Source organism: Hyaena hyaena, unplaced genomic scaffold (genome assembly GCF_003009895.1).
Source record: "Hyaena hyaena isolate Hyena2069 unplaced genomic scaffold, ASM300989v1 scaffold_909, whole genome shotgun sequence".
Lineage (NCBI taxonomy): Eukaryota > Metazoa > Chordata > Mammalia > Carnivora > Hyaenidae > Hyaena > Hyaena hyaena.
In genome coordinates, this window is record NW_024081534.1 from 53867 (window position 1) to 78320 (window position 24454).

General features: G+C 49.9%; 1 protein-coding gene and 1 long non-coding RNA gene across 6 annotated transcripts; one reads left to right on the plus strand and one right to left on the minus strand.

Annotated features, from left to right (window-relative positions):
- Positions 1-217: 217 nt before the first annotated feature.
- PHC1 (polyhomeotic homolog 1) lies at positions 218-24454 on the minus strand. 5 transcript variants are annotated; one of them, XM_039220653.1, is made up of 16 exons: positions 22838-22982; positions 21047-21204; positions 19221-19331; positions 18317-18397; positions 17395-17544; positions 16635-16790; positions 10155-10416; positions 9921-10073; positions 7309-8099; positions 6171-6318; positions 5708-5919; positions 4769-4883; positions 3391-3499; positions 3020-3170; positions 2336-2567; positions 218-1216 (listed from the first exon to the last, which is right to left on the minus strand). In XM_039220653.1, exons 1-16 carry the CDS (start codon positions 22839-22841, stop codon positions 1062-1064), a joined length of 2988 nt encoding a protein of 995 aa, XP_039076584.1. In that variant the 5' UTR covers positions 22842-22982; the 3' UTR covers positions 218-1061. The 5 variants fall into 5 exon arrangements, with proteins under 5 accessions (XP_039076584.1, XP_039076583.1, XP_039076582.1 ...); XM_039220652.1 differs by lacking the exon at positions 22838-22982 and adding an exon at positions 24191-24454 and having other exon boundaries at positions 9921-10416; XM_039220651.1 differs by having other exon boundaries at positions 9921-10416; positions 16635-16766.
- Positions 7480-11354, plus strand: LOC120222714. Its single transcript, XR_005526105.1, has 3 exons — positions 7480-7544; positions 9236-9377; positions 11247-11354. It is a non-coding gene; the product is annotated as an uncharacterized LOC120222714 (long non-coding RNA).

Sequence of the window (24454 nt, forward strand, 5' to 3'; positions counted from 1 at the left end):
ATGTTATAAAAATATCTTTTTTGTTACTTGTTGCATCCCTCCCCCACTGGTGTTTTAAAAATGCAAAAAAAGGGGGGGGGGACTACATTCTTTTGTACAAAAACACTTAAAAGATTAAAAAAAAAAAAAACCAAACAACTTGCCCTAGTCTTTTGTACGAGAGAAGGGCAGAGACCCGGAATGGAGTAAGAGACAACTGAGACCAATTTTTATCCTTTTACTGAGGAGGAAAAAAATATTTAATATTTTTTGTTGTATAAGGAATAGCGCCCAAGGCAGGTACTTATACTCCTGGCCTCAGCCCCACACACTCCTGTGTGAATAAAGCTATAGGACAGAGCAGAGCTGGAACCAAAAAGAAAGGGAGGGGAGGAGACACACAGAAACTGAAGGGAGCACGGAGATGCGGAACGAATGACGGCCACGCGTGTGCCCAACACTTTCGCCCCTACCCCCCACCCCAGGCATGTCAGATGGCACCAACCAAGCCTCTGCACGGGCCCGTGACCCTGCCTTGAACACAGGAGAAAGTGTTGGGCACCAAGGGGGCGACGACAGAGACCCGGGGCCACGGCTGGGCGGTCCACAGGGAAGGGGTGCCAGATTTTGCTGCTTGCGTCCCATCCGCTGGGAAAAGCCCGGCTCCCCCTCCTGGAGCAGGGGGCACACCAGTGTCCCACGTTTCCTGCCCTCCCGTCCGCTCCTCCCCTCAGGGAGCTGAGACCCTGGCTAGACCCTCCACTCCAGGATAAGGCGGAGCAGTCCTACCCCTCTGGACTGCCTCTTGTATAAAGACGGGATGGGGGGGGGGGGGGGGGAATGAGAAAAGCGAGAACCGTAATCTTTAAAAATGAAGGTAGAACGTGGAGGAAACGTCACAGCTGCGGCCACGTAGCACCAGCAAGCAGTCCCTGCACTTCCCTTCACTGCCCCGGTGACCCCTCTACAGAAGGGCTCTCTATGGAACAGCTCTCTCTTCCCTGTTAAGTCTGCTGGCACCAGGGTAGAACCCGGACAGTAGGGAGTGTCTGCCGTCGGCTTGTTTGTGCAAGAGGGCCACCTTAGGTCTCCTTGAGGACGTTTATCTTGGCGCAGATCTTGAGGGCAGGGCCCAACTTGATGTTCATGGCACTCATGAGATGTTCCTCTTTAAGTAATAAAAGGGCCTGTCCATCGATCTCCTGGGAACGAAACTCCTCTGCAATCTCCTGGCAGCCTAGGAGGAACGGTGGGAACGTGTATGAGAAACCAGCACCAGAGGTCAGGAGGGAGGAACTAAAGATGAAAACGGGGGCACCTGGAGGGCTCAGTCAGTTAAGCATCCGACTTCGGCTGAGGTCATGATCTCACGGTTCATGGGTTCGAGCCCCACATCGGACTCTGCTGACAGCTCAGAGCCTGGAGCCTGCTTTAGGGTCTGTGTCTCCCTCGCTCTCTGCCCCTCCCCTGCTTATGCTCTCTCTCAAAAATAAACGTTAAAAGATTTTTAAATAAAAAATAAAGACAAAAACAAAAAGCCTTGGGGCATCTGGGTGGCTCAGTCAAGTGTCAGCTCAATTTCAGCTCAGGTCAAGATCTCACGGTTTGTGAGTTCAAGCCCCATATCTGACTCTGCGCACACAGCATGGAAACTGCTTGGGATTCTCTCTCTCCCTCTCTGCCTGTCCACCATTCGCATTCTCTCTTTCTCTCTCAAAAATAAACATTTAAGAAACCTGAGATGAAGTTATTTCCAATCATAGAAATAACTTCATTCAAACAGCTTGAGGAGGGAAGAAAAGGAAGGAGCAAAATCTAGGTTTTCTTTTATACTAGCACAAAAACAAAGTTCAGAGCCTTTGAGGCATTTCTGTTGAAAGGCCCAGAATTCAGACAAATGGCAAGTCAGGTATGATGATTTTGTTTTCTGAAGAAAACAATCCTTTTTCCAGAGTAGCTTTTAAACAATCCTGCTTAAAGAGTGTGGAGTTGACAACGGCCCCTTAATTCCTAGTCCCTCTAGTGGGAAAAGTCTTCTATCCATGACAGCGATCCTAATCACACGTAAAAAATACACGTTATCCAAAAATGATCAGCAAGAAACAGGAAGGTGAGCATCAAACGCTGCAAGACTGCTGACACAGTCGAGGACCATCACCCCAGAAGGAAATTAAGAAACCAGGCTGTGGACAAGTAACTTGGATAAAGATCAAGGGTAGCGCCTTCATCACATGGTACTTAAGTCCCCACTGATTTCAGAGTCCACCCTGTTCCCTGTCACAAAGGCCCATGTGGGGCGACCTAAGGAAACGAGCCCCGTATGGGATCCGCATTCTACTGGTCACATCCTCAATACCTTGTAGAGAGGCGATGAATTCATACACCTCCTCCACGCTCCAACGGCTAGGATTGCTGGACAGGAACACTGGGTTGATGCCGTGTAATTCCGGCGTCGGTGGCGCTGTATTGGGGTTCCCCAGGTCACGTTCTCCGTGCCCAGTTCTCACCGACAGAGGCCCAGGGGACGTTGGAGAGAGTGCTTCATCGTAACTGGAATTATCTGAACCCCTGCTAGAGTCCTCTTGGCCCTGCGGAGAGCAGCACGAAGCAGTGAGGTCGTGAACATGGGTCGTGAGGCCTCCCTCTCCCCTCCCTGGCCATTGGCTGTAAGCTAATCCTGGGCACGGAGGGGAAACTAGTAGCAGATGAGTGAAAAAACTGTACTTGGCTTGCAAACGCCCGGAGCCACCAGTCCACTCCCACGTAACTTTCAAGTATGTCCTATGGCTTTCCTGAGGCTCCCTTCTTCCAACAATTTGGGTTTTCCCAAATGTAATGTAAAGATTAACGGAGACACGAGCCGGTCACCAGGTGAAAGGAGACGAGAGGTCGGGATGTGTTGGGATGCGAGGTAAAACAATCAAGACCACCATGAGGTCCGGTCCCCCGCTCCCTTTCACCCCCGAAGGGATCACCGGGGAAGGGAGGACGCAGGGAAGGGGCCGCTTGGGAGGGAGCTGGCCGGCCACCAGCAGCTCACCCGGTGGCGCTTGCCCTGGATCTTGGCGCGGGCGATGTCAGAGGAACTGCGGCGGGGTCCGCGCCGACGAACGCGGGCATAGTTGGCTTCTTGAAACTCTTTCATTTTTTTCCTCTTCAGCCGGAACTGGTGGCTACAGCTCACGTTATACCTGCGGGTCAGGACACGCGCGGGATGGCCAAGGGCTGCGGGATGGCCAAGGGCTGCGAGGGCCAAGCTGGCGTCAGAACTGACTCGGGGGCGGCCGGGTAAGCAGACAGGCAAAGACACGGGAAGCGATCGGCGAGGGGATCCCAGGGAAGGAAGGAACGGGGGCGTGCCCTGGCTGACGGAAGAGCCGGTGCCGGAGGTGGGGGCAGGGGGTGTGGTACCTCTTGGCGCAAGTCATGGAGCAGAACCTCTTGGAGCCGCGAAACTGCTCTGCAGGCGCGTACTTCCCACAGTACTCACACTTCAGGAGGTTGGCCTTCTTCTCGAGCTCTGGAAAACAAGGCACGGCTGCAGAGGGGCACCGGTTCTGTTGCCGACCGGGCTCACTCTCATCACTCCCAGGGGTCACCCCCAAGGGACCGCACGACCTAAGTCACAGGCCCTACAGCCTAACGTCTAGAAGCCAAAATCATAAAGATGTGTCCCTCAGGGATGACCCGGTCTTCGGACTTAGGACAGACTGTTTCCATTTTAGATGACTGGCTTTAGCCTCTTTTTAATTTTGTTTTATGTGTGTGTATTTTAAGACAGAAGAGCAGACATGCGCATTGAGTGGGGGAGAAGCAGAGAGGGGAGAGGGAGACTCGCAAGCAGGATCCACAGCATCAGCGCAGAGCCTGATTCGGGGCTCGAACTCACTAGCCGTGAGATCGTGACCTGAGCCTAAACCAAGAATCGGACACTTAACCAACTGAGTCACCTAGGCGCCCCGAAGACTTAACATCATCCTAATTCATATACTCTCAGATTTCAGACAAGACTGCATTAGAGAACAAGACGGAGGAACTAATTACTCAGAGATACAAGATCCCTCTCCCAACAAAAGTTTACGACGGCAGTGAGGGAAACGTCAACAGTGCTTAATGCATATTATAAAATCTAGAATAACGAGAACTTGGGGCGCCTGAGTGACTCAGTCGGTTAAGCGTCCAACTTCAGTTCAGGTCACGACGTTATAGTTCAAGTCTGAGCCCCACATCGGGCTCTCTGCTCTCAGTACACAGCCTGATTCAGATTCTCTCTCCCTCTCTCTCTGCCCTTCCCCCACTCCACACTCACACTCTCTGTGTCTCAAAAAGAAATATAAAAAGTTTTTCTTAAGTATCCTATTTTTTTAAATGTTTTTATTATTTATTTCTGAGAGAGTGATTGAGAGAGAGAGAGAGCAAGCAGGGGAGAAGCAGAGAGGGAGACACAGAATCTGAAGCAGGCTCCAGGCTCTGAGCTGTCAACACAGAGCCCGATGTGGGGCTTGAGTTCATGAACCATGAGCTCATGACCTGAGCCAAAGTCGGAGAAGTATCCTATTTTTGATCTTTTGAAAAAAATTAAATAATTCAAGAGGCTAGCTTGGAAGATATCAGTCTAATCCTACGGAACTCCTTTTGTGTGATTCTACACATTGTGGTATTTAATTATAGTTCCTGGGTATGAATGGACTTCACAGAATTCCCACTTCAAATAATTCCTATTGTACACTGAGCCAAACGCATCTCCATGAGCCTCGTTCCCCAGATGGGCCTCCACATTAACACTTACCAGCAGACGGGCTGTCCCCTCCCAAGGGGCCACCTGACTGATTCTCATTCAGCCCTGTCGGGAGGCCGGTCTGCAGCGGCTTCTCAGACTCTTTCAGTAACTGAGAGCAGCCCACCTGTGGCAGACAAGTTTACAGTTAAGTTGGCTGCTTTCCTTCCTGCTTCTCAGAAGCCTCCCCCCGCATTTCCCAGTCGTCTTTGCCTGGTTCTCTGAGTTAACGGCCAAGTCCGGTTTAGGGAAACATTTTCTTTTTTTTTTTTTTTTTTTTTATGTTTTTAATTTATTTCTAGGAGAGAGAGAGAGACAGCGTGAGCAGGGGAGGGTCAGAGAGAGAGGGAGTCACAGACTGAAACAGGCTCCAGGCTCTGAGCTGGCAGTCAGCATAGAGCCCGATGTGGGGCTCGAACCCACAAACCGCAAGATCATGACCTAAGCAAAAGTCGGACGCTTAACCGACTAAGCCACCCAGGCGCCCCTAGGGAAACGTTTTCAACACGACGATCAAGATTGCCTGACTGGCTCTTTTCCAATAAGCCCCCGGAAAACAGGTTTCGACCTTGGCTCTCCTTTTCCTTCCAAAGCTGCAGATATCTGTGTTCTAGGCCTGGGTCTGTAAGTACATGCATCTAGAAAAGTCCGGTGACTTCTCCACCACAGACTGCTTCAGCACGACACAAACCAGTTTGCAGAGCTCAACGTTCAGCTTTTCCCTTTTCTCCTCCTCTCCCCAACATTTTCATTTTTCCTGGTCTACACATATCCTTTCCTTGATGCTTCCCTTCTTTCTTTTTCTTTCCAGCTTAACCATACAAACAAGAGAACCAAACCATTCTCTAATAATTAAATAGTTCTGAGACTTTGGATTTGAGTGGGCTTCAGAAAGATGATACTCAGGCCAAGTCCCCACTTGAAAGTCCCACCTTCTGGCCCTGCCCTCACCGGGAAAGGCTCGGCTCCTTCCTGGATGACGAAACCTTCGATGATGTGGGTGAGAATCTGGGGCTTGACGATGGCCTGTGGGGGTTTCGAGTCGCCCATTTGTCTGGACACCAGGGCTAGTGTGGGAGGGGGTGCGGACGGGGCCGGAGCCAAGGCTACTAGCTCGCCACCTGGAGGACTGGCATTCACAGCGGTCACCGGCTCAGCTTTCTCTGGAAAACACACACAGACTAAGAAGCAGATGGGGGATGACGGACCTGAGCTGTCTGTTAGCCACACCAGTGTGGCCTTCCACAACAACACGCGTTTGCCTCTGGGCCTTCACCCCGGGGTTCCCGGGGTCAGATCTACTCATTTGTCCAAGTTCAGGCCCCCAGTCCCATACTCTACAGAACCAGGTTTATCTTCAAAGCTCACTCCGAACAGTTCCCTAATCTCTGCACTGCACCAGCCGGTCACTCACCTCCGAGACTGCTCTTCTCCTCCACGGCCTTTGGGCTCTCTGCTACTGGAGATGACTTGGCAGGAAGCATTGAACCCAGTGAGGAGACATCGTCTCTCTCCTCCTCAGATTCTGCCTTTCGCTTGACAGCCAATGTCTGGGGTTTGCTCTAGAGAGTTAAGAACAGGAAAGAAACCAAGATTGATGAGTGAAGGGGAATAAAGAACCTCAATTACTCCCATGATGTCAATGACAATTTCCTGATTTCCAGACTCCCCAACGTGTATATTCCCCACGGTACACGAGAATTCCTGGTCATTCCCAGACGTGTATCTTCTACATCAGGACAAAAGAAAATGTCACGTTTAGTCCTGACCTGGACCTCAGAACCCTGGATTCGTCATGGCCCAACGGAGAACCACTGTTTTTCCAAAGATCATTTAAGCAACTGATCTAACTTAATACAGATCCACAAACCCGGAATGAATTCAGGTAGCAAACTCAGGAGTATGAAGTACAGATTATTATATACATGAATGTCTCTCTCTTACAAAAGGAACAAATTAATACCAGTATCTTCACCTTCTGGTAATGCCTCTCTTACCAAAGAAGCAAATACCTGTATCCTTTTAAGTTTTAGGGTTTGTAACAAATAATTGTCACAGATGAAACGACACAAGGACTAAGAGAACTGATGCAGGACCATATTCACACATGCCACTGCATCCCACACATTATGCATCTGTTATGGACTGAATCTGGTCTCCTCCTTCCCAATTCAGAAGTCCTCACCCCAGCGTGGCTGTGCTAGGAGATGGGCTTCCAAGGAGGAAATGAAGGTTAAATGATCAGTATCAGTATCTTAACCTTCCCAACTTTTTGATTTTTTGGAGACAGAGTGCGAATAGGGGAGAGGGGCAGAGCGAGAGGGAGAGAGTCCCAAGCAGGCTCCACGCTCAGTGCAGAGGCCATCTCGGGGCTCGACCCCACCATCCCAGGATCAAGACCTGCGCCGAAACAAGAATCAGATGCTCAACCGACTGAGTCACCCAGGCGCCCCTCTTCCCCCTATTCCCCTCCTCCGTGAAGCTCTACTTGCAGTGAGCCCCAGGCCCGCTGAAAGGCGCCAGGGCCCGCAAAGCCGCCAGCCGGCACTCACCGGCAGGTGCACGGACTGCATGTAGAAGGCTGTAGGTACCGGGGCTACAGCAGGCGAGGCGGCGGCAGCCCCGCCCTTGACCACGTGCGCTGTGCCCTGCACAGGGGCGAGGGTCATCCCAGACGCCAAGGCGGGAGGGCACTCTTGCAGCGCACCAGGAGCCTGGGACGACGGTGGCGAGGAGGCCAGATGGGCTTGGCCGGGCTGCCCTGAGCCGGGCAGCCCCCGGGAAGTAGGTACGGCTGCCGCCAGCTGCGCCAACCCCAGGGCCTGCGCCTGGGCCGTCCCCGGCTGCCGGGCACCCACGACCTGCACCGGGATGTGGGGCGGCGGTTGCTGGGTGGCGGACATCTTGGCGGCCCCTAACTGAGGAGGCTTGAGAGGCGCCACCGGCGGCTTAGACTGGATGGGGATGGGGGGCTTGGGGCTTGGGTCGGACGGGAGGGACAAGGATGAAGACTGAAGCATGGGCTGAACCACCAGGGTCTGGGCTTGCTGCTGGGACTGGGAGGGCGGGACCTGCTGCGTGGGCGGGACCTGCGGCGGCGGAGGGGCAGTGAGAGTGGTGGCCGGCGGCGGCGGCGGCGGCGGCGGAGGCGGCTGCTGCTGCTGCTGCTGCTGCTGGGCCAGCTGGAGGTGCGTGGCGGTGTGCAGGAGCTGGGACTGGCGGTGCTGAAACTGCTGCTGGTGGTGGATGGCGATCTGCTGCTGGATCACCACCTGCTTCTGCTGGAGGTGGATCTGCTGCTGCTGCTGAATCAGGGAATGGGGCTGGATCTGCGTGTAGGTGGCTGCGGGGACGCGCCCGGCACGGGACAGAGGGGAGGAGCAGAAGAGAATCCTCGTCACAAATTAAAACATCAACTTTCCAAAGTGCACTTGGTCTCGGGATCCCAGGGTGAATGGAAATGCACTAGGGAAGGACCCAAGAGATCACTTCATTCATACTCCTTCCTCTGGGGCGGACATGACGGTCTCCATCCAGAACCAAGGACCTCCAGGAAAGAACTCGCTTGCCCAATCGTTTAAAAGCCCGTGGTCATTTCTTACATCCATCTAACTTCTAGCTTCTTTGCTATGCTAAATCCTGTTAGTGCGACCCAGCAAAGGATGGCCCATCTTCTGTGTGATTTGACTGAATTCCTCAAGGGGTGAGTCCCCGCTTTTTTCATTTTTTTACATCCCCAGAACCGAGCCCAGTGCCTGGCACATGAGAAAGACTTAATAGCCAGTCACCTGAAAGAATAAATGTCCTCAGTGGTAAAGATACCAACATTTTCCCGTGAATGCCTCGGTTTTTCAGACTCGTCAGTTTAGGTCCCCACCTACGAGTCTTTAAGAGTCAGCAGCTGTAAGCTCCGACTTTTCCCAGTTTCCCTCACTGCGAGTGAGGGTGACGATCTCCCCCCCCCCCACCCCCGTATTCTCCCAGATTGTCCAGAGAGCGTTTGTGAGACAAAAGCCCTTTGGAAAGAGACGTGCTATGGTATATAAATACTAGGTTAGTAGTAACAGAGCTGATAATTAACATCTAACTTCTTGTAAATTATTCAAATACAGCAACAACTAAAGTGCTAGAAATGAGGCAGACGAACATAAACACTCCCAAGTAAGGTGCACACATCTAACGGTATCTAACCACAGTCTAAAAGCAAGTACAGCGCAGCTGCGTGGCTCAGTTAAGTGTCCGACTCTTGATGTCGGCTCAGATCGTGATCTCACTGTCAGGAGATCGAACCCCACGTCGGGCTCCAAGCTGAGCAGAGCCTGCTTGGGATTCTCTCTCTCTCTCGGCCACTCCCCCACTAGTGTGCACATGCTTGCACACTATCTCAAATAACTTGAAAAAAATCTTAAAAATCAAAGAAGTCTAAACCATTTGGGGTTAATCTTATTTATTCTTATTTTACCCTTATCACTGACACAGATGATCACATGGTGACTGCACCAGACTGTGGCTCTGCTCACTGGTCCGAGGGGCTCTAAGGTCCCTGCACTGTCTCTGTCTACCCTGGTCCAACTAATCATCATTCAATAGTGAGAAGAGAAGTCATCCCTGAAGTGGAACCGTAAGTGCCATGAGGACAAGGAATCTGTTTTTCAGAGATGCATCCCAGAAGCGCCTGGGTGGCCCAGCCGGTTAAGCGTACAACTCGGTCATGATCTCACGGTTCACAAGACTAAGCCCTACATCGGGCTCTGCGCTGGCAGGTGTGGAGCCTGCTTGGGGTCCTCCTCCTTCCCTTCTCTCTGCCCCTCCCCTCCTAGCACTCTCGCTCTCTCTCTCTCAAAATAAACTTAAAAAAAAAAAAGACACATCTCTAATGCCTCCTACAACACAGTAGGCAATTCATTAAGACCTGGGCAAACAAATGGGCAGGGTGGGTAAACTGACAAACTCAGGGCTTAAGAAGGGGACAGAGCAATTGTTTGCAAACTGATTGCTGCCTGGTGGAAACAGGCACGACCTAGCTCTATCACTGGTCCTCCTCTCTCCCTGACTAATATGATCAAGGCTCCAGGGACGTTCTTTCCTTCCACTACTCCAGGACCAAGAGAAGCACGAAAAAAGGCAAAGAAATGTACTGGGAAGACTGAGGTGACCCACTTACCTGAGCTAATAAGGGTCTGGCTGGGAGCGGGGGTAGCTGTCCGTGTCAGGTTCATGCCCACGTTCTGCTGACTGGCCCCATCTGCTTCTGCCTTCTTGGCCGCCGCACTTTCTGCTTCCGTCTGGCTTCCCTGACTCACAGTCACTGTCTGGGCTGCAGGCAAGGGCTGCACCACTCCTGTGCCCTTCCTGGGACAGCTCCCACCACCACCCATTCCTGAGGAAGGCAACTGACCCAAACCCCCGGGCGCCTGGCCGCCACCACCTGGACCCATGGACCCTGGGAGGCTACTTCCGCTGCCTCCCCCAGCTTGACTGAGGTTCAGGGACTGGCCTGAGGCCCCAGACGATGCCTGAGCCACAGCTAGGGTCTGGCTAGAGGCCTGGGAGAGGCTAGAGACAGGGGAGGCTCCAGGAGGAATGGCCTTCTGAGCAGAGCCTTGCATCTGGGGTCCTTGGGCTGAGGCCTGTTGATTCCTCACTGCCAAATTCTGCACCTGAAAGATAAGAAGAAAGAGGTATACTGAAAAAAAAGGAACAGGAAGCACTAAGGTCAAAGACTTCCATGATGACTTAGTAGCACTGAACAGAGTCACAGATATTCCCCAGCCCCCCTCAGAACCCGTACCCCCCACCTTTACAATTACAGACATTAAAGTCCTTCCAGTCATCCAGGGAGGGACTTGAATCACATTTGATTTTCAGTCTCCTTCAGTCGCTATCAAACCTATCACGAAGTTCACTCATTTATTCCTTCAAAAGGTCTCGGACTTTCCCTTTCCTCTGCAGTCATTCCTTCAGCATCTACCAAATACCTACTATGCCTCAGGTCGTACCCTGGAGACTGGAAATGTGGGGATGAAAGACACACTATCCCTCCTCTTCATGAATACTTCCCACCAGAAAAGACCAGAAAATCACCAATAGCCTTATCACATGATGCAGAGATAATGCACAAACTGCCACGGGAACACAGAGGAGGAAGACGGAGTCAGACCAGGGAGATTAGGGAAGACTTCCTAAAACAGTCACTTGTTTGATCTGAGAACTCAATGGGTAAGAGTGAAGGCAGAGGTTTGAAGATATAGGTAACAACATCTGGAAGAACATCAAGCCAAGAAAGAGCAGAGCGTTTGAATTTTAAATATTTCATTATGTTTGGGGTGAGGTAGAGCGAGTGCCAAGAAATGAAGCTCAGAAGGTAGACTTAGGCTGGGGAGGTAGAAAGGTACCAGATCAGGAAGGGCTTCGTGTATTACAACTGGGAGAGTCTGAACTTCAGTTTGGAAACAAGGTTTATCTGTCTTCTCTGTTGCTCTCTTTCCAGCACCTAGCACAGTGCCTCCAAAATATGAAGAGAGGAATGACAAGTACCTAACAGATTACAGGAAGCCACTGAAGAACGTGAATCAGAATAAAGAGACACAAATCTACAGTTGAGATCATTCTTTTAAATGGTGCTGACAGAAGTGTGAATCAGTACAGCCACTTGGGAAAACAGTTTGGCATCATATCCTATAGTTGAACATTCTTCTACTCCCGAAACCAGTATTACACTAAATGTTAATTAGCCAAAATTTAAATTAAAATTTGGAAATAAATAATGAATGAATGAATAAATAAATAAATAAAGTTGACTATTTACACAGCCTGTAATCTAGGAATTCCACAAAAGAAACCCTTGCTGAGTACCCCAGGAGGCATGTCTAAGAATGTTCACAGCAGCACTATTCACAGGTGACAAAAGCCTGGACACAACCTAAATGACCGTTATCAGAAGATGAATGAACTGTCATATATTCACACAATGGAATACTACATAGAAATCAAAATACGATGACATGCAACAACACAGACGGATCTTGTCAATAAGCTATTAAGAAAGCAGTCCCCTGGGGCGCCTGGGTGGCTTAGTCGGTTAAGCGTCCGACTTTCACTTAGGTCATGATCTCGCGGTTCGTGGGTTCGAGCCCCGCGTCGGGCTCTGTGCTGACTGCCAGCTCGGAGCCTGGAGCCTGTTTCAGTCTGTGACTCCCTCTCTCTCTGACCCTCCCCTGCTCACGCTCAATCTCTCTCTCTCTCTCTCTCTCCTAGAAATAAATAAAAAAAATAAAAAGAAAAAATTAAAAAAAAAAAAGAAACCAGTCCCCCAAAATTATATACAACACAGACTTTCTACATTAAATGCAAAATAAATTAATATACAGATGTATATATATCTCAAATATGGCATCTGGAATTTGCTTCTAAATAATCCACACGTGGAGGGAAGGGTCCTGGCTAGAAGTCATATGTTAATAAATGCTGTAGGTGGTTGGGATTCATATTTTTTCCTGTTGCATAAGTTTGAAATTTTCCATAATAAAAAGTACTTTTTAGAAATATATCTAAGCACAATAAAACTATAAAAAGGGGAGCACAGGGAAGGATGAACCTAGGAATCAGAATGACTGTTGCCATGGGTGGGGCAGGCACTGGGTGGGACTGGGCATTGCTTATCACAGCATTAAAACCTACTGAGTAAGTACATAAAAGTGGCCATGAATGGACTGTTGTTGGGACGCCTTGAACCAAGGGTTATGACTGAACATATCTGGTACACCAGAAGTACCATTTAAAATAACGTTTGTAACCACATATATTTTCTTATTTAAAAATCTTCTTCTGGGGCACCTGGGTGGCTCAATAGGTTAAACAACTGACTCTTGATCTCGGCTCAGGTCATGACCTCACACTGATGAGTTCAAGCCCTGCAACTGGGCTCTGTGCTGATGGCACGGAGCCTGCTCGGGATTCTGTCTCTCCTTCTCTCTGTCCCTCACCTGCTTGTGCTAAGTAAGTCAGTCTCAAAATAAATAAATAAATTTAAAAAAAAATACCTCATTCTGGGGGCATACATATGGGTTGCTCAGTCGGTTAAGCATTCTACTCTTGACTTTGGCTCAGGTCATGATCTCAGGGTCATGAGATGGAGCCCCGCATCAAGCTCTGCGCTGGGTATGGAGGCTGCTTAAGATTCTCTCTCCCGCTTTCCCTCTGCCCCTCCCCACGCACATGCATGCTCTCTCTCTCAGAAAAAAAAAAAAGAAAGAAAAAAAAAAAACTTATTCTGATGTAATATGGAAGATGCTTAGAGGTAGATAAGGCTGAAGTCAAGAGACAATTAGAAAACCAGTAAGTAATTCATGGGGCGCCTGAGTGGCTCAGTCGGATAAGCGTCCGACTTCGGCTCAGGTCATGATCTCATGGTTCGTGGGTTCGAGCCCCGCATCGGGCTCTGTGCTGACAGCTAGCTCAGAGCCTGGAGCCTGCTTCACATTCTGTGTCTCCCTCTCTCTCTGACGCTCCCTTGCTCACACTGTCTCTCTCTCTNTAAAAAAAAAAAAAAAAAAAAGAAAACCAGTAAGTAATTCAGATAAAAAAATAATAAGAACCTGAATTCAGGCAAGCAGTAAAGTAGAGACAGATGTTAAGAGATGTACAAGAATCATCAGGATTGGGTTCTGGGGCACTTACTATGATCTGGCAATTTTACAATTTTTTTTCTAATTTTTTTTCCATTTTTCCATAACAGATGGGTATTTAAAACTGTCCTGGTCTTCCTATATACCTCAGAACCACCTGCTCTTCCCCCTCTCCCTCATCACCCCTGCAGAGACAATAAAACCATTCTATGAGCACACTTCATGAGTTCCATCACCAAATCTGTGCATCCCCCTCACAAACACCCGCCCGCCCTCTTCCCTGCTCTCGCTCCTACCAAGTCCTTCGCTTCACTCGGGGCCCCACTCCTCGTCCTTCTCACAGAGTTCCTCCCCGTCTCTTCAACCTTTCCACTAACGGAGCCCCCCCACCACAACTGAACCCCACTCTCCCAACTCCAGCTTCATCTTCCTTTCCTGTGAGTGCTAAACTGGCAGTAACTGTTTACAGACACCGCTTTTATTCTCACTGTCCGGCCATCCCTTAAGGCACACGGCTCTGACTTCCAGGCCCCCAACTCCACTAAAGCGGTTCTCTATCTGTGTTAGTGATTCTATCTTTCTGGCCCTTTCCACTGCATGTGACGGAAGACCCCTCGTCCTCCTCCTAACGCTGTGCTCCCTTGTCCTCATGACGCTACACAACCCAAATTTTCCTGTTTCTCTGTCACTCTTTCCTTCTCCCCTTTCCAATCCGTCACCCTCTACTTGACCTTGAACGGCTCCATTTTCCAAGGAACCGGCCTAACCCTCAGGGCTCATCCTTAAAGGCTTTTCTCTTGCCAACCCGTATCTTTCCCTAAGTGATCCCAAAAGCTCTCTGTGCCTACTACTCCTGAATGTTTATCTCCAACTCACAGACCTCCCCTCTCAGCTCAAGCACCAAATATAATAAAACGGCTGACCTCCTTGTGACCCAGTGACTCACAAACACAGCCAAGTGAACTTCACGCTCAATCCGCTTCTCCACCGGTCTTCATCTCCTAAGTAACACGAGCAGCCACCACACTGCAGTGTCAGAACTCATCTCTGGCACCTCCCTCAACCCGCCCACCCCAACCACTGAGTCCGTTTTCCTTTTTCAATGATCTTCTAAGTTTTTCTCAAATCAATTCATTTCTGTCCATCTCCCTTGCTACTGCCTAATCCAAACGCCATCGCTCCCTAAAGCATCCTACGGCTGTTCTCCCTGTACTCACACTGACGCCAGTTCCACATTTCTCCACCAAGGAGACAACGGAATCTTTAAACACACAAATGAACAAACCTCAAATCTCTCCGCGTCACTTTCAGGTTTCAAACCTTCCACGGCGTCCCCTCGCCCTTCACATAAAGCCCCAAGCCCTAAACACTGTCCCCAAGGCCCCTGCCTCTCCAGTGCGGTCTCCATCCGCCTTCGCCAAACTCGACGAACGCAGGTCTTCTCTTAGAGTCTCCCGTATATAAAGCTCCTTCCCTCCTCTTTGGATTTAAAGGGTCTTTGGACACAAGGTTTTTCATGAGTCTTCACCACTGTCCTTCCAGGTCTTTGCTGGACGTCCAATTTAAATGTCCCTCCTCAAGGGCGGCTTTCTTGCTTTCCACCCCAGTCCCAAGGCTAAATAAATGAGGTCTCTTTCTGTGTTCTCAGAGCACTCCGTACTTTTCTCACGAAGCAGTGATTAAACCATCCAGGTGATTTTTTGTTTAATGTCTGGCGCTTCCCCAAGTAATCCAGTGTTCCTGACTTTCCTGGGGACACACGGCAGGGAATGTCTGATGCACAGTAACGATAGCCAGCACTCCTAAACACTCAACCATGTCCAGGCACTGTTCGAGCACTCACCCCCTGCAGCTCACTTAACCCTCAACACAATCTGACGTGGGAATCTAACAATAGCTATTCTATACTGGCAAAAAGATGCTAGGCCATTTGCCAAGGTCATACGGTAAGTTGTGGACTTGCAATCTGACCCAAATACCAGATTCACACCTTCAGCCGCTGCTCTGTCCCTCCACGTACTGGCACTCACGCATCTGATGAATTAATACACGGATAAATGAAAGAACTGGATACAGAACCCGTCACAACCTCATCCTCAGACCCCACTGCTGTTACCACAGCCTAAATCAAAAGTCACACCCTAGTAACTAAATGACTCCTGAGAATCTCTTACGAGGTTCCTTAATTTCTCTTTCTTCTCCAGGCACATGTTCGAAGATAATTCTTTCCAAAGTGCTCTCCTTCTCCTATTAGTCTGCAGTTCAACAGCCAGCCACGGCCCTGCTGTCTGTGGGGGACTCGGCTCTCAGCCTTGTCCCGGCCAACGACCTTATCTGCCAGCAGGTCCGCTGTCACCACTTGATGCACTCAGGCACATACGGTGTTATGCCTTCACACACACTGTTCTCTATCCAGTTTTCTTCTTACCCTGAATCAAATCCTACCCATCCTTCAAGAATCTGCTCGGGTGTCCCCAAAGCTCCTGGGAAGGAATGCAGCCAAGTTGCCTCTAAACTCACGGGTCACCCCAAGTTAGTACCATTGACTTGGCACTTCTTTGTTCGCTAAGACCTTTGAAGACCTGACTTACGTTTCTTTTCAATCTTCCAAAGTATGTGGTATATATCTGAGCCCATCAGTAGAAAGAGCTCAAGCTCAATATTTACTTGCTGACAACCGAAGAGAATGAAAAAGGTGACTGTGATATCCCAATTCATATTCTATCCGTAAGAAGCAAAATCTTCAAGCTCGAAATATCTATACATATTTTGGGGGTAAGGCACGGGAAGCAATGGTGAGGAAGACTTTGCTGGGCACACGGTGAGCAGAAACACACTGTCGAGAGTGGGCAGCTACGGCAACTCATGAAGAGAGGGAATCAACCGTCCTTCCGGCCACTCAGCCAGGCCGGCCTGACGTCTACCTCGCTGTAGAATTCCCTTCTCAGAGAGAACACAGCACAGAAAGAGAATGAAGACTTCCTGAATAAAACTGAGCCACAGAGGGCTAAAGGAATGTAAGGATATCTACAGGCTCCCAGATTGGCTGCTTTCAGTCCAACCTGCCTCCCTTCCTCACTCAAGTAACTCACGAGCTATGAGGGATTCAGGCTCTATAGAAATTCAGAAAAGGGGAGAAAAAAACAAGGATCCTGAGAAGCAGTAATGGGGCAGCAGGGTGAGCCCTGGTGCGCGGTGATTCCCTTCATCCTCCCCAGGGCCCACCCCCAGGTCAAGTGGTTGCCACTGACCTGATCTGCATCTGCATGAACTCCTGGAGACGGAGCAGATGGCACCTCCTGCTGGACTGCAGCCACTGCCCCGTTAGGCATCAGGATGAGCTGGGAGGCTAGGGGCACATTCCGGCCCAGGGTCCGGTTTACCTGCAATAGGTTTCCCAGCTGTGGCTGGCAAGGGGAGGAGGAGGAGGAGGAGGAGGAGCAGAGGAAAAAGCAAGAGGAAGAGAAGAAAGACAGAAGAAACGGAAGGGAAGGACCACAAGACAAAATAAACAGAAGATCGGAGACTGCTAAGCCCTGCCCCTTGCCACACCAACCCAGGAGACCCTTATTCTCCGTATGCGATGAATCATCCAGAAGGAAACCTAAAATGTATATAAAACTACAGAATGATATTGAAGAGTCAAACATCAAAGAAGCGGAGACCACGAGGATGGCAGAGCACGTATGCGTGTGCACAGTAAGTAGGCAGGCTAAGAGTGGACACTCAGAACTTGGGTCCTGGAGCCCCAGGGTTAAAGACTGGACTATGTGTGACACTACTCCAGGCAAATGTTGAGGCGAACACCTAGCTTAGGATCTCAATGTAACCTGCAGGCCACCTGTGAATACTGAGCATAGTTCTAGAGGTGAGAAAGGCCTAGGAAGTAGATTAGCGTGTCTTAACATATCGGGGTAATCATGGTTAAATAAAATAGCTTTCACTCGAGGCTTTGCCAAGGCCATTAACAATTATGCCCCTGCAACAACGGTGGTCGCGTTTGTGGCTTACCCGTAGATACATCTGGGCCTGGGACTGGTTGAGAGGTGGGGAGGTGGTGTTCCCCAGGAGCACAGACTGGGTCAAAGTGGTGGCACTGGGAGAGCTCACACTCTGGGATCGGCTGATGAGCTGGGCGGCCGACGTGGTGGCCAGATTGATCTGTGTGGTACAGAAAGGAACCAGGACTAAGGCCTTGGGAAAGGTCAAAGGAACTATACATCACGGACAAATTCAGTGACACGGTCAAGAGCGGAATATCCCATTTTCAGAGCCAGGAGGAATGGATAATACCTTCCTGTCCAAAACCGTCATCCCGGCTACTGTAGGGTATGACCAAAGTAAAGAACCCAGTCCCCACCCACCAGCATTAACAGCTGAGAGGGGAACAGGAACAAAAATGGAACAGACTTGGGGTGCCTGGGTGGCTCAGTCGGTTAAGCATCTGACTTCGGCTCAGGTCATGATCTCACAGTTTGTGGGCTCGAGCCCTGTGTTGGGCTCTGTGCTGACAGCTCAGAGCCTGGAGCCTGCTTCGGGTTCTGTGTCTCCCTCTCTCTCTACCCCTCCCCGCTCTCTCTACCACTTACCCCTCCCTTGAAAATGAATAAACATTAAAATTTTGAAAAAAAAAATGGAACTGACTTCACTTCTCAGGAAAGCGTCCAGAAATTAGTTCCTTCCCTTGTCATCTCCTCTGCCCCCCCAGCAAATGTCTTCCTCCTATCCTAGACCTCCTCGTTAGGTTTCCTATATAGATTCAAGGCAGTTATTTCCCTTTTACTAATATTCTCTACATAAGAGCAATAAATACCATTGACAACTCAATAATTAGCACTCTCCAATTAGCCGCACAGAGCTGTGTGACCTGGAGACAAAGACCCCGGGCAGAGGGCCGCTCAGCAGGCAGAGACAGTACTCAGGCAGTACTCACCGAGGCCTGGGTGGTGGTGGTCTGCTGCGGTGTGGCACTGCTGTTTGGGGAGCTGGCCTGCCGACTGGCAGCAATCGTGGCCTGCTCGGGGGGGGGGGGGGGGGGGGGGGGGGGGGGTGGGGGAGCGGCGGGGACACAAGGAAACGAGAGAGAGCAGAGACAACGAAGGAAAAGACCCTGAATCTTCTCAGCACAAAATGTAAATGAGATCTCAGATAAGAAGCCAGAGGCTCTACCACGGAGCAAGGAAATATATATTCACTATCCCAGTAATGCTGACATTTCCACACATGCTAACCTAGTAACTCCCACGTACCTCCCCCCACCCCCCACCCCGGGGGCAATCGGGTCATCTGTTCTCCTCCTCCTCCTACTTTCTTTTCGGTGGAAGAAGAACCTCTGATAATGAGTCATTCGTTAAGTCTAGTCCAGGGCTGTCCCACACAAATACAAGGCGAGCCACATACATAATATTCCAGCATGCACGCTTTTTACAAAGTGAAAAGCAATGAGAGAAATTAGCTTTGATTTTATTTAAGCCCATGTATCTCATTTCAACATATAACCGATGGAAACGACCTCCTCAGAGTGTTCACATCTTTTTAAATATGAAGACTCTGAAATCCACCATGTTACAACCTGGACCGGCCGCACTCTAAGTGCCAGCCAGCTACACGTGGCCAGTGGCCACCATATTGGACAGTGCGGCTAGAGAACACAGCCATCCTGTGTGCCGGTTCCTACCGCAACCCCAGACACTAAGGTCCTGTCGTCCTCCTCCAGGAGGGCAGGGGGCAGGAAAGACACAGTTTCTGGCCGGACTCAGGGGATGGGGCAGTCCGATCCTGCCCACCTGGAGCGCCTAACCCCTCCCTCTCGGGCCAGCTGGCTGCTGACCTCTCACCTGCTGGACGGCAGCCAGGCTATGCAGCTGGGCATTGCTGAGCTGCTGCTGGAGCATGAACTGGTGGAAGTACTGAGCTGCGTTGGGCTGCCGCTGCAGGGCCTGCAGAGCCTGTGGGGAAGAGGAGAGGATCAACCCACTTGGAGAGAATCACTTTTTTTTTTAATGTTTTATTTATTATTTCTGAGAGAGAGAGAGAGCGTGAGCAGGAGAGGGACAGAGAGAAAGGGAGACACAGAATCTGAAACAGGCTCCAGGCTCTGAGCTGTCAGCACAGAGGCCGACGCGGGGCTTGAACCCACGAGCTGTGAGATCATGACCCAAGCCAAAGTCAGACTGAGCCACCTAGGCGCCCCTTCTAACCCCTATTCTATGCAAATGACTGTGACCCTGAGAAAGGGACATTTGGAAAGGAGAGACACAAAGGAAGAGGGGGAGTGTGGCAAAGCACTGTAACTCCCTTGAACTCTTAATTCCCAGAATGGAATGGGGAGATGCACACTACAGTAAGGAAAAGAACTAGGGCTAGACAAGCTGAAGACAAATGGGATGCCAATTAATATAAAGAGAAGAAGAGGCACCAGGCTGGCTCAGTAGCTGGAGCACACAACTCTTGGTCTCAGGGTTGTGAGTTCAAGCCCCACATTGGGTGTAGAGCTTACTGTAAAAAAATAATAAAGGGGCACCTGGTGGCGCAGTCGCCTGAACATCCAATGCTTGGTTTCGGCTCAGGTTGTGATCTCACAGTTCGTGAGATCGAGCCCCGCCTCAGGCTCTGCTCTGGTAGTGCAGAGCTTGCTTGGGATTCCCTCTCTCTCTCTCTCTCTCTCCTTTCCCGGCTCTCCCCCCCCAAATAAATAAATACACTTTAAAATAAATAAATAAAATAAAAATAAGGAAGAAAACATAAAGAGAAGAAACAAAAAAAGTCCATATTCTAGGGACACAGTAAAGGTGCCAGAGCTCCAAGCAGTTGAAAATGATGAAAAATAGAGTAAATGGTGGCTTGGGAAAGATTCTATTAGGTAAGATTTTCAAATAACTGGCATTATAAGGATGATACTGGTAATGCAGTTTTAGTATTAACTTTAGGGTTTTACGGTGTTCTTATTCTTTAATAATTACAACTATTTTTACAAAGTGCATAGTTGTTCTAGCAACCAAGATATTTTAAGTAAAATGCCCCGTTCCCAAGCAGATTTTTTTTTAATGTGGAATTTACTATCTGCCTAAAAATAAAACTCTGAGGGGTTTTATACTTCCACTACTTGGGGTGATTTACAAGAAAGACCAGAGATTAAAAACCTGACCATCCGTGAAGAGAAATGGGTAGTAAGAATCTAGCTTCATGAGCTGAATGACATAAAACAATCCACAGTTTAAAGACTGAAATCTCGGGGCACCTGGGCGGCTCAGTTGGTTAAGCGTCTGACGTCAGCTCAGGTTGTGATCGCACGGTTTGTTGAGTTCGAACCCCGCATCGGGCTCTGTGCTGGCAGCTCAGAGCCTGGAGCCTGTTTCAGATTCTGTGTCTCTCTCTCTCTCTCTCTCTCTGCCCATCCCCCACTCATGTTCTGTCTCTCTGTCTCAAAAATAAATAAACACGAAAAAAAATTTTTTTATTTAAAGACTGAATTTCATTCTCTGGTTGCTTGGTCAAACTGTTATAAACTCCTAAGGTTCTCAGGGCTGGTAGGGGCGTTAGTCATCACCTAATCCAACCACCCCAGTCTGCTGGAAGGGAACTGAAAGCAAGTCTCCCCCAGCACCTGTGCCTCCCGCAAGCCCAGACTCCCAGATCCCAGCCCCTCCGAGCCGAGCCTCACCTGCACTGCTTGCCGTTCATACAGCGACATCTGGGCTATCTGGGGCCGCGAGCTACCCCCAGAGCTGGAGCCCCCGTTGGTGGACCCGGAGATCTGCTCACTCTCCGTCTCCATGATACTGGTCCAGGGTCCCCAAAGTCTGGGCTCTGACTCAAGACCTAAAGGAGAGTAGCGAAGGATGAAGATGTACACCTGATCTCACCCTAGGATTTCATGTTTCCATTCTGTCATCTAAGACCCTTCCTCTTCTTTCCATTAGCCATGATTCCTTGGGTTTGTTTAGAATTACCAAATACGCCACACACGCTTACAACCCTATGTTCCCCATACCATCTTCTGAAGCTACGCGGTGTCTCAAAAGAAACCTTTACATCTTCCCTTGGGACTGTCATTAAATATCAAATGGCTAGAATTTAAGCCTCATAATGCTAAGGCTACCTCACATTCCCATAACATTCTTTAACAGTTTAAAATAGTCCCACTTAAAAGTTATCTCCTTTTTGTTTCCATCTGCAACATCATTATCAGCATCTTCTTAACAATGGGCACTAGGCACTGAGAGCCACCAGGGGCCTCCTCTTGCCTACTAGGCTCTTCATCCCCATTACTTTTCACAGGATTATCCCTATATTATCATTGTAGAAAGGTTTTCTGAGGTTCAAGTTGTCCTGGTAAGTATCAAGTCTTTACATTAACACGTTGCTACTTCCTCAAACAATTCTGTGATGAAGACGGTGTCATTTGGTTTGACTATTCATTGTTCTCATTTTACAGAGGAGGGGCTTAAGATACAGATATGTTAAATGCATCATGGAAGGTCAGAAAACTGGAAGGTAGAGGGGCCCCTAGCTGGCTCACTCAGAAGAGCATGCGACTCCTGAATCATCATGCATCAAGTCATGAGTTCGGAGCCTTATGCTGGGTGCAGAGATTACTTTCAATAAATAAACCTTAAAACAAACGAGGAGGTAAAAGAGCTAGTCTACAGCCCAAATAGCTGCCTGGTTCCAGCTCGGGCCACTACTAATAACATGCTGTGCATGTCACTTTCCATGCTTATGCCTCAGTTTCCACATTTGCAGAAAAACCTTCACAGCTGAATGTACTGTATCATTTTAACAAAGGACTCCCACGTATTAAACATATTATATACACACCAATGAACATCTTCAAGAAACTAAGACTCAATTTTTTGATTCACTTAATCAGTCAGAATTTATGCGCTGGGATCTACAATAAAATCTGCAAACACATGAAAACAGTGCTAAGAACTAAGCAACAAGACACGGGATGAGGAATAAGAAATATGCCTCCAAACAGCACTAAATGACAATGGGGGGGGGTTGTTCATTCTTTTTCTCTCTCTTTTGTTAAGTCTCGACACTATATTCTCTACTTTTGAGGCACGCGGGGTCCCTGGAAATATTAGGTCAGCAAAGCACTATTTGGTTTCGGAATGTAAACATCCAACCAGAATTTCTGCTAAGGTCTGTCAACAGTTTTATTAAAATGGACTGATCACAATGATGACATCCAAAACAAAGTAAATAAAATCAAACTGTTTGGCCCTGGAAACAGAGTGGTGGAGATTTCTTACGATTCCATTCCGGGCATCATCTGATCACATCATTACCCCGCAAGTACCCTACCCATCTCTGCAGGTATAGCACATGAGACTGCAAACATGGCTATGACCCAAAAAGTACAGAGGAGAAATCATATCAGCTTAAACTCTAGTTATCTTCTCCCACATCTTTCACCAAAATATCAAAGCACTAAGCAGATACAGACCCATGAATCCTCATTATCAGCATGTGAAGAAAAAAAGTGGGTAAAGATTAGAGGCATAGTTGTATAGATCAACGGACTTAGTTCACTGGACTTCAGAGGCAGGAGACCCTCTTACTAGCTGGAGGGGACATTAATTCCTACATTCATAGGGGGAAATGCTAATAAACTGCATGATCCCTCATCTCCCCCAAAATGGAAGTCATATTGATGTTTTTTCTTTCAGATTGTGAGATGAAAATGGAGATGGAAAGGGACCAGCGTAAGTAATAAAATCAGGAGAAACTGACATCAAAACTAGGATTCCCGGATCTCAGCCACGTAAATCTATCCATTTGTGATCAATGTTGGGATGGCAAAATTCAATATGGAAAATGAAAACGACAAAAAGTTTGGGAGGCACAGTGAATCTAAATTTTCAGAATTATGCCAAAAGGAAAAGAGTGAGAGGTCCCCACAATAGCTACACTGAGATCGCCCTGAATGGTAGTAGTTGAGTGTGCACGGGTTGGGTTGGGTTGGGGTGGGTTGGATTGGGGTGGGTTGGTTTGGGTTGGGGTGGCATGGCGTGGGGTGGGTTGGGGTGGGGTGGGGTGGGTTGGGTTGGTTGGGTTGGGAGCACCGACCTCTAGCAGGGAGCCAGAAAAGACAGTGAAGTGGACCTGATGGTGGGCCCATTGAGCCAAGAGTTGGAGGGAATAAAGTTCCCTAAACATAAAACTCTGTCTTACAGAAAGTACGGGCATCGGAAGGGCGGCAGGAGAAGGGGTGGCTGCGGGAAGACTGTGCCAAAGAAATGGAAGTGATCCGGAGAACGGGGATGGTCAGCGCCCACGGGTCCTCGCCGTACACAGAACCTCGACGAAAATGAGGTTCCAACGAGGAGTCAAAGACCCCGAGGGCGGCGAACGGATGGAGCGGAGCCAGGAGTGAAGTGACCCAAGTGAGCGGCGAAACGTGCTCGCGGATCGCGGCGAGCCGGGCAGGAGAGGGACAGACAGACAGAAGTCAAGGAATCGGATGAGGCACCAAGCGGACCATCCGAAGCAGGGAGGTCACCAGACAGCGTGCTCGGCTGGGAGAGGCAAAGTCGGGGAAGGAAAAATGAATGAGAAAACGAGCAGTCAGAAGCAACTGGGGTGACGGGCAGACGGCGTGAAGCGCGGCGGAATGAATAGCACGGAGACTTGGACCCGCAAAGCCGAAGGACCGCAGAGCGGAGCGCCGGCGGCAGGGAGGGCGAGACGCGGGGGAGGTACCTGGGGCGGTACGCGCACGGAGGTGGCTCAGAAACATCCCCGCGCGGCCAAGCCCCCGCAGGTCCTGCCCCTCCCCAGCCCGCGGCCGCCCGGTTACCTTCGCGCCCGGCTCCGCACCTAAGCGCTCCCGGGGGGCGTCCACCTCATGTGCCGGGGTCCCCAGTCGCCGGGCTGGGCGGGGGGCTCGCTCGGTCTCCGCGGCGGGCTCCCCTCGCCTCCTCCCCTTCCTGGAGGGGCGGGGGCGCCGAGGGCGGGGTGGGAGGTGCCCGGCGCGGCCGCGGCTCCCCGCCCCTCCCGCCGCTCCGGGTGCGGGCCCGGCCGCGGCTCCGCCAGGCCTCCGGGGCTCGCTCCGGGCCTGTCA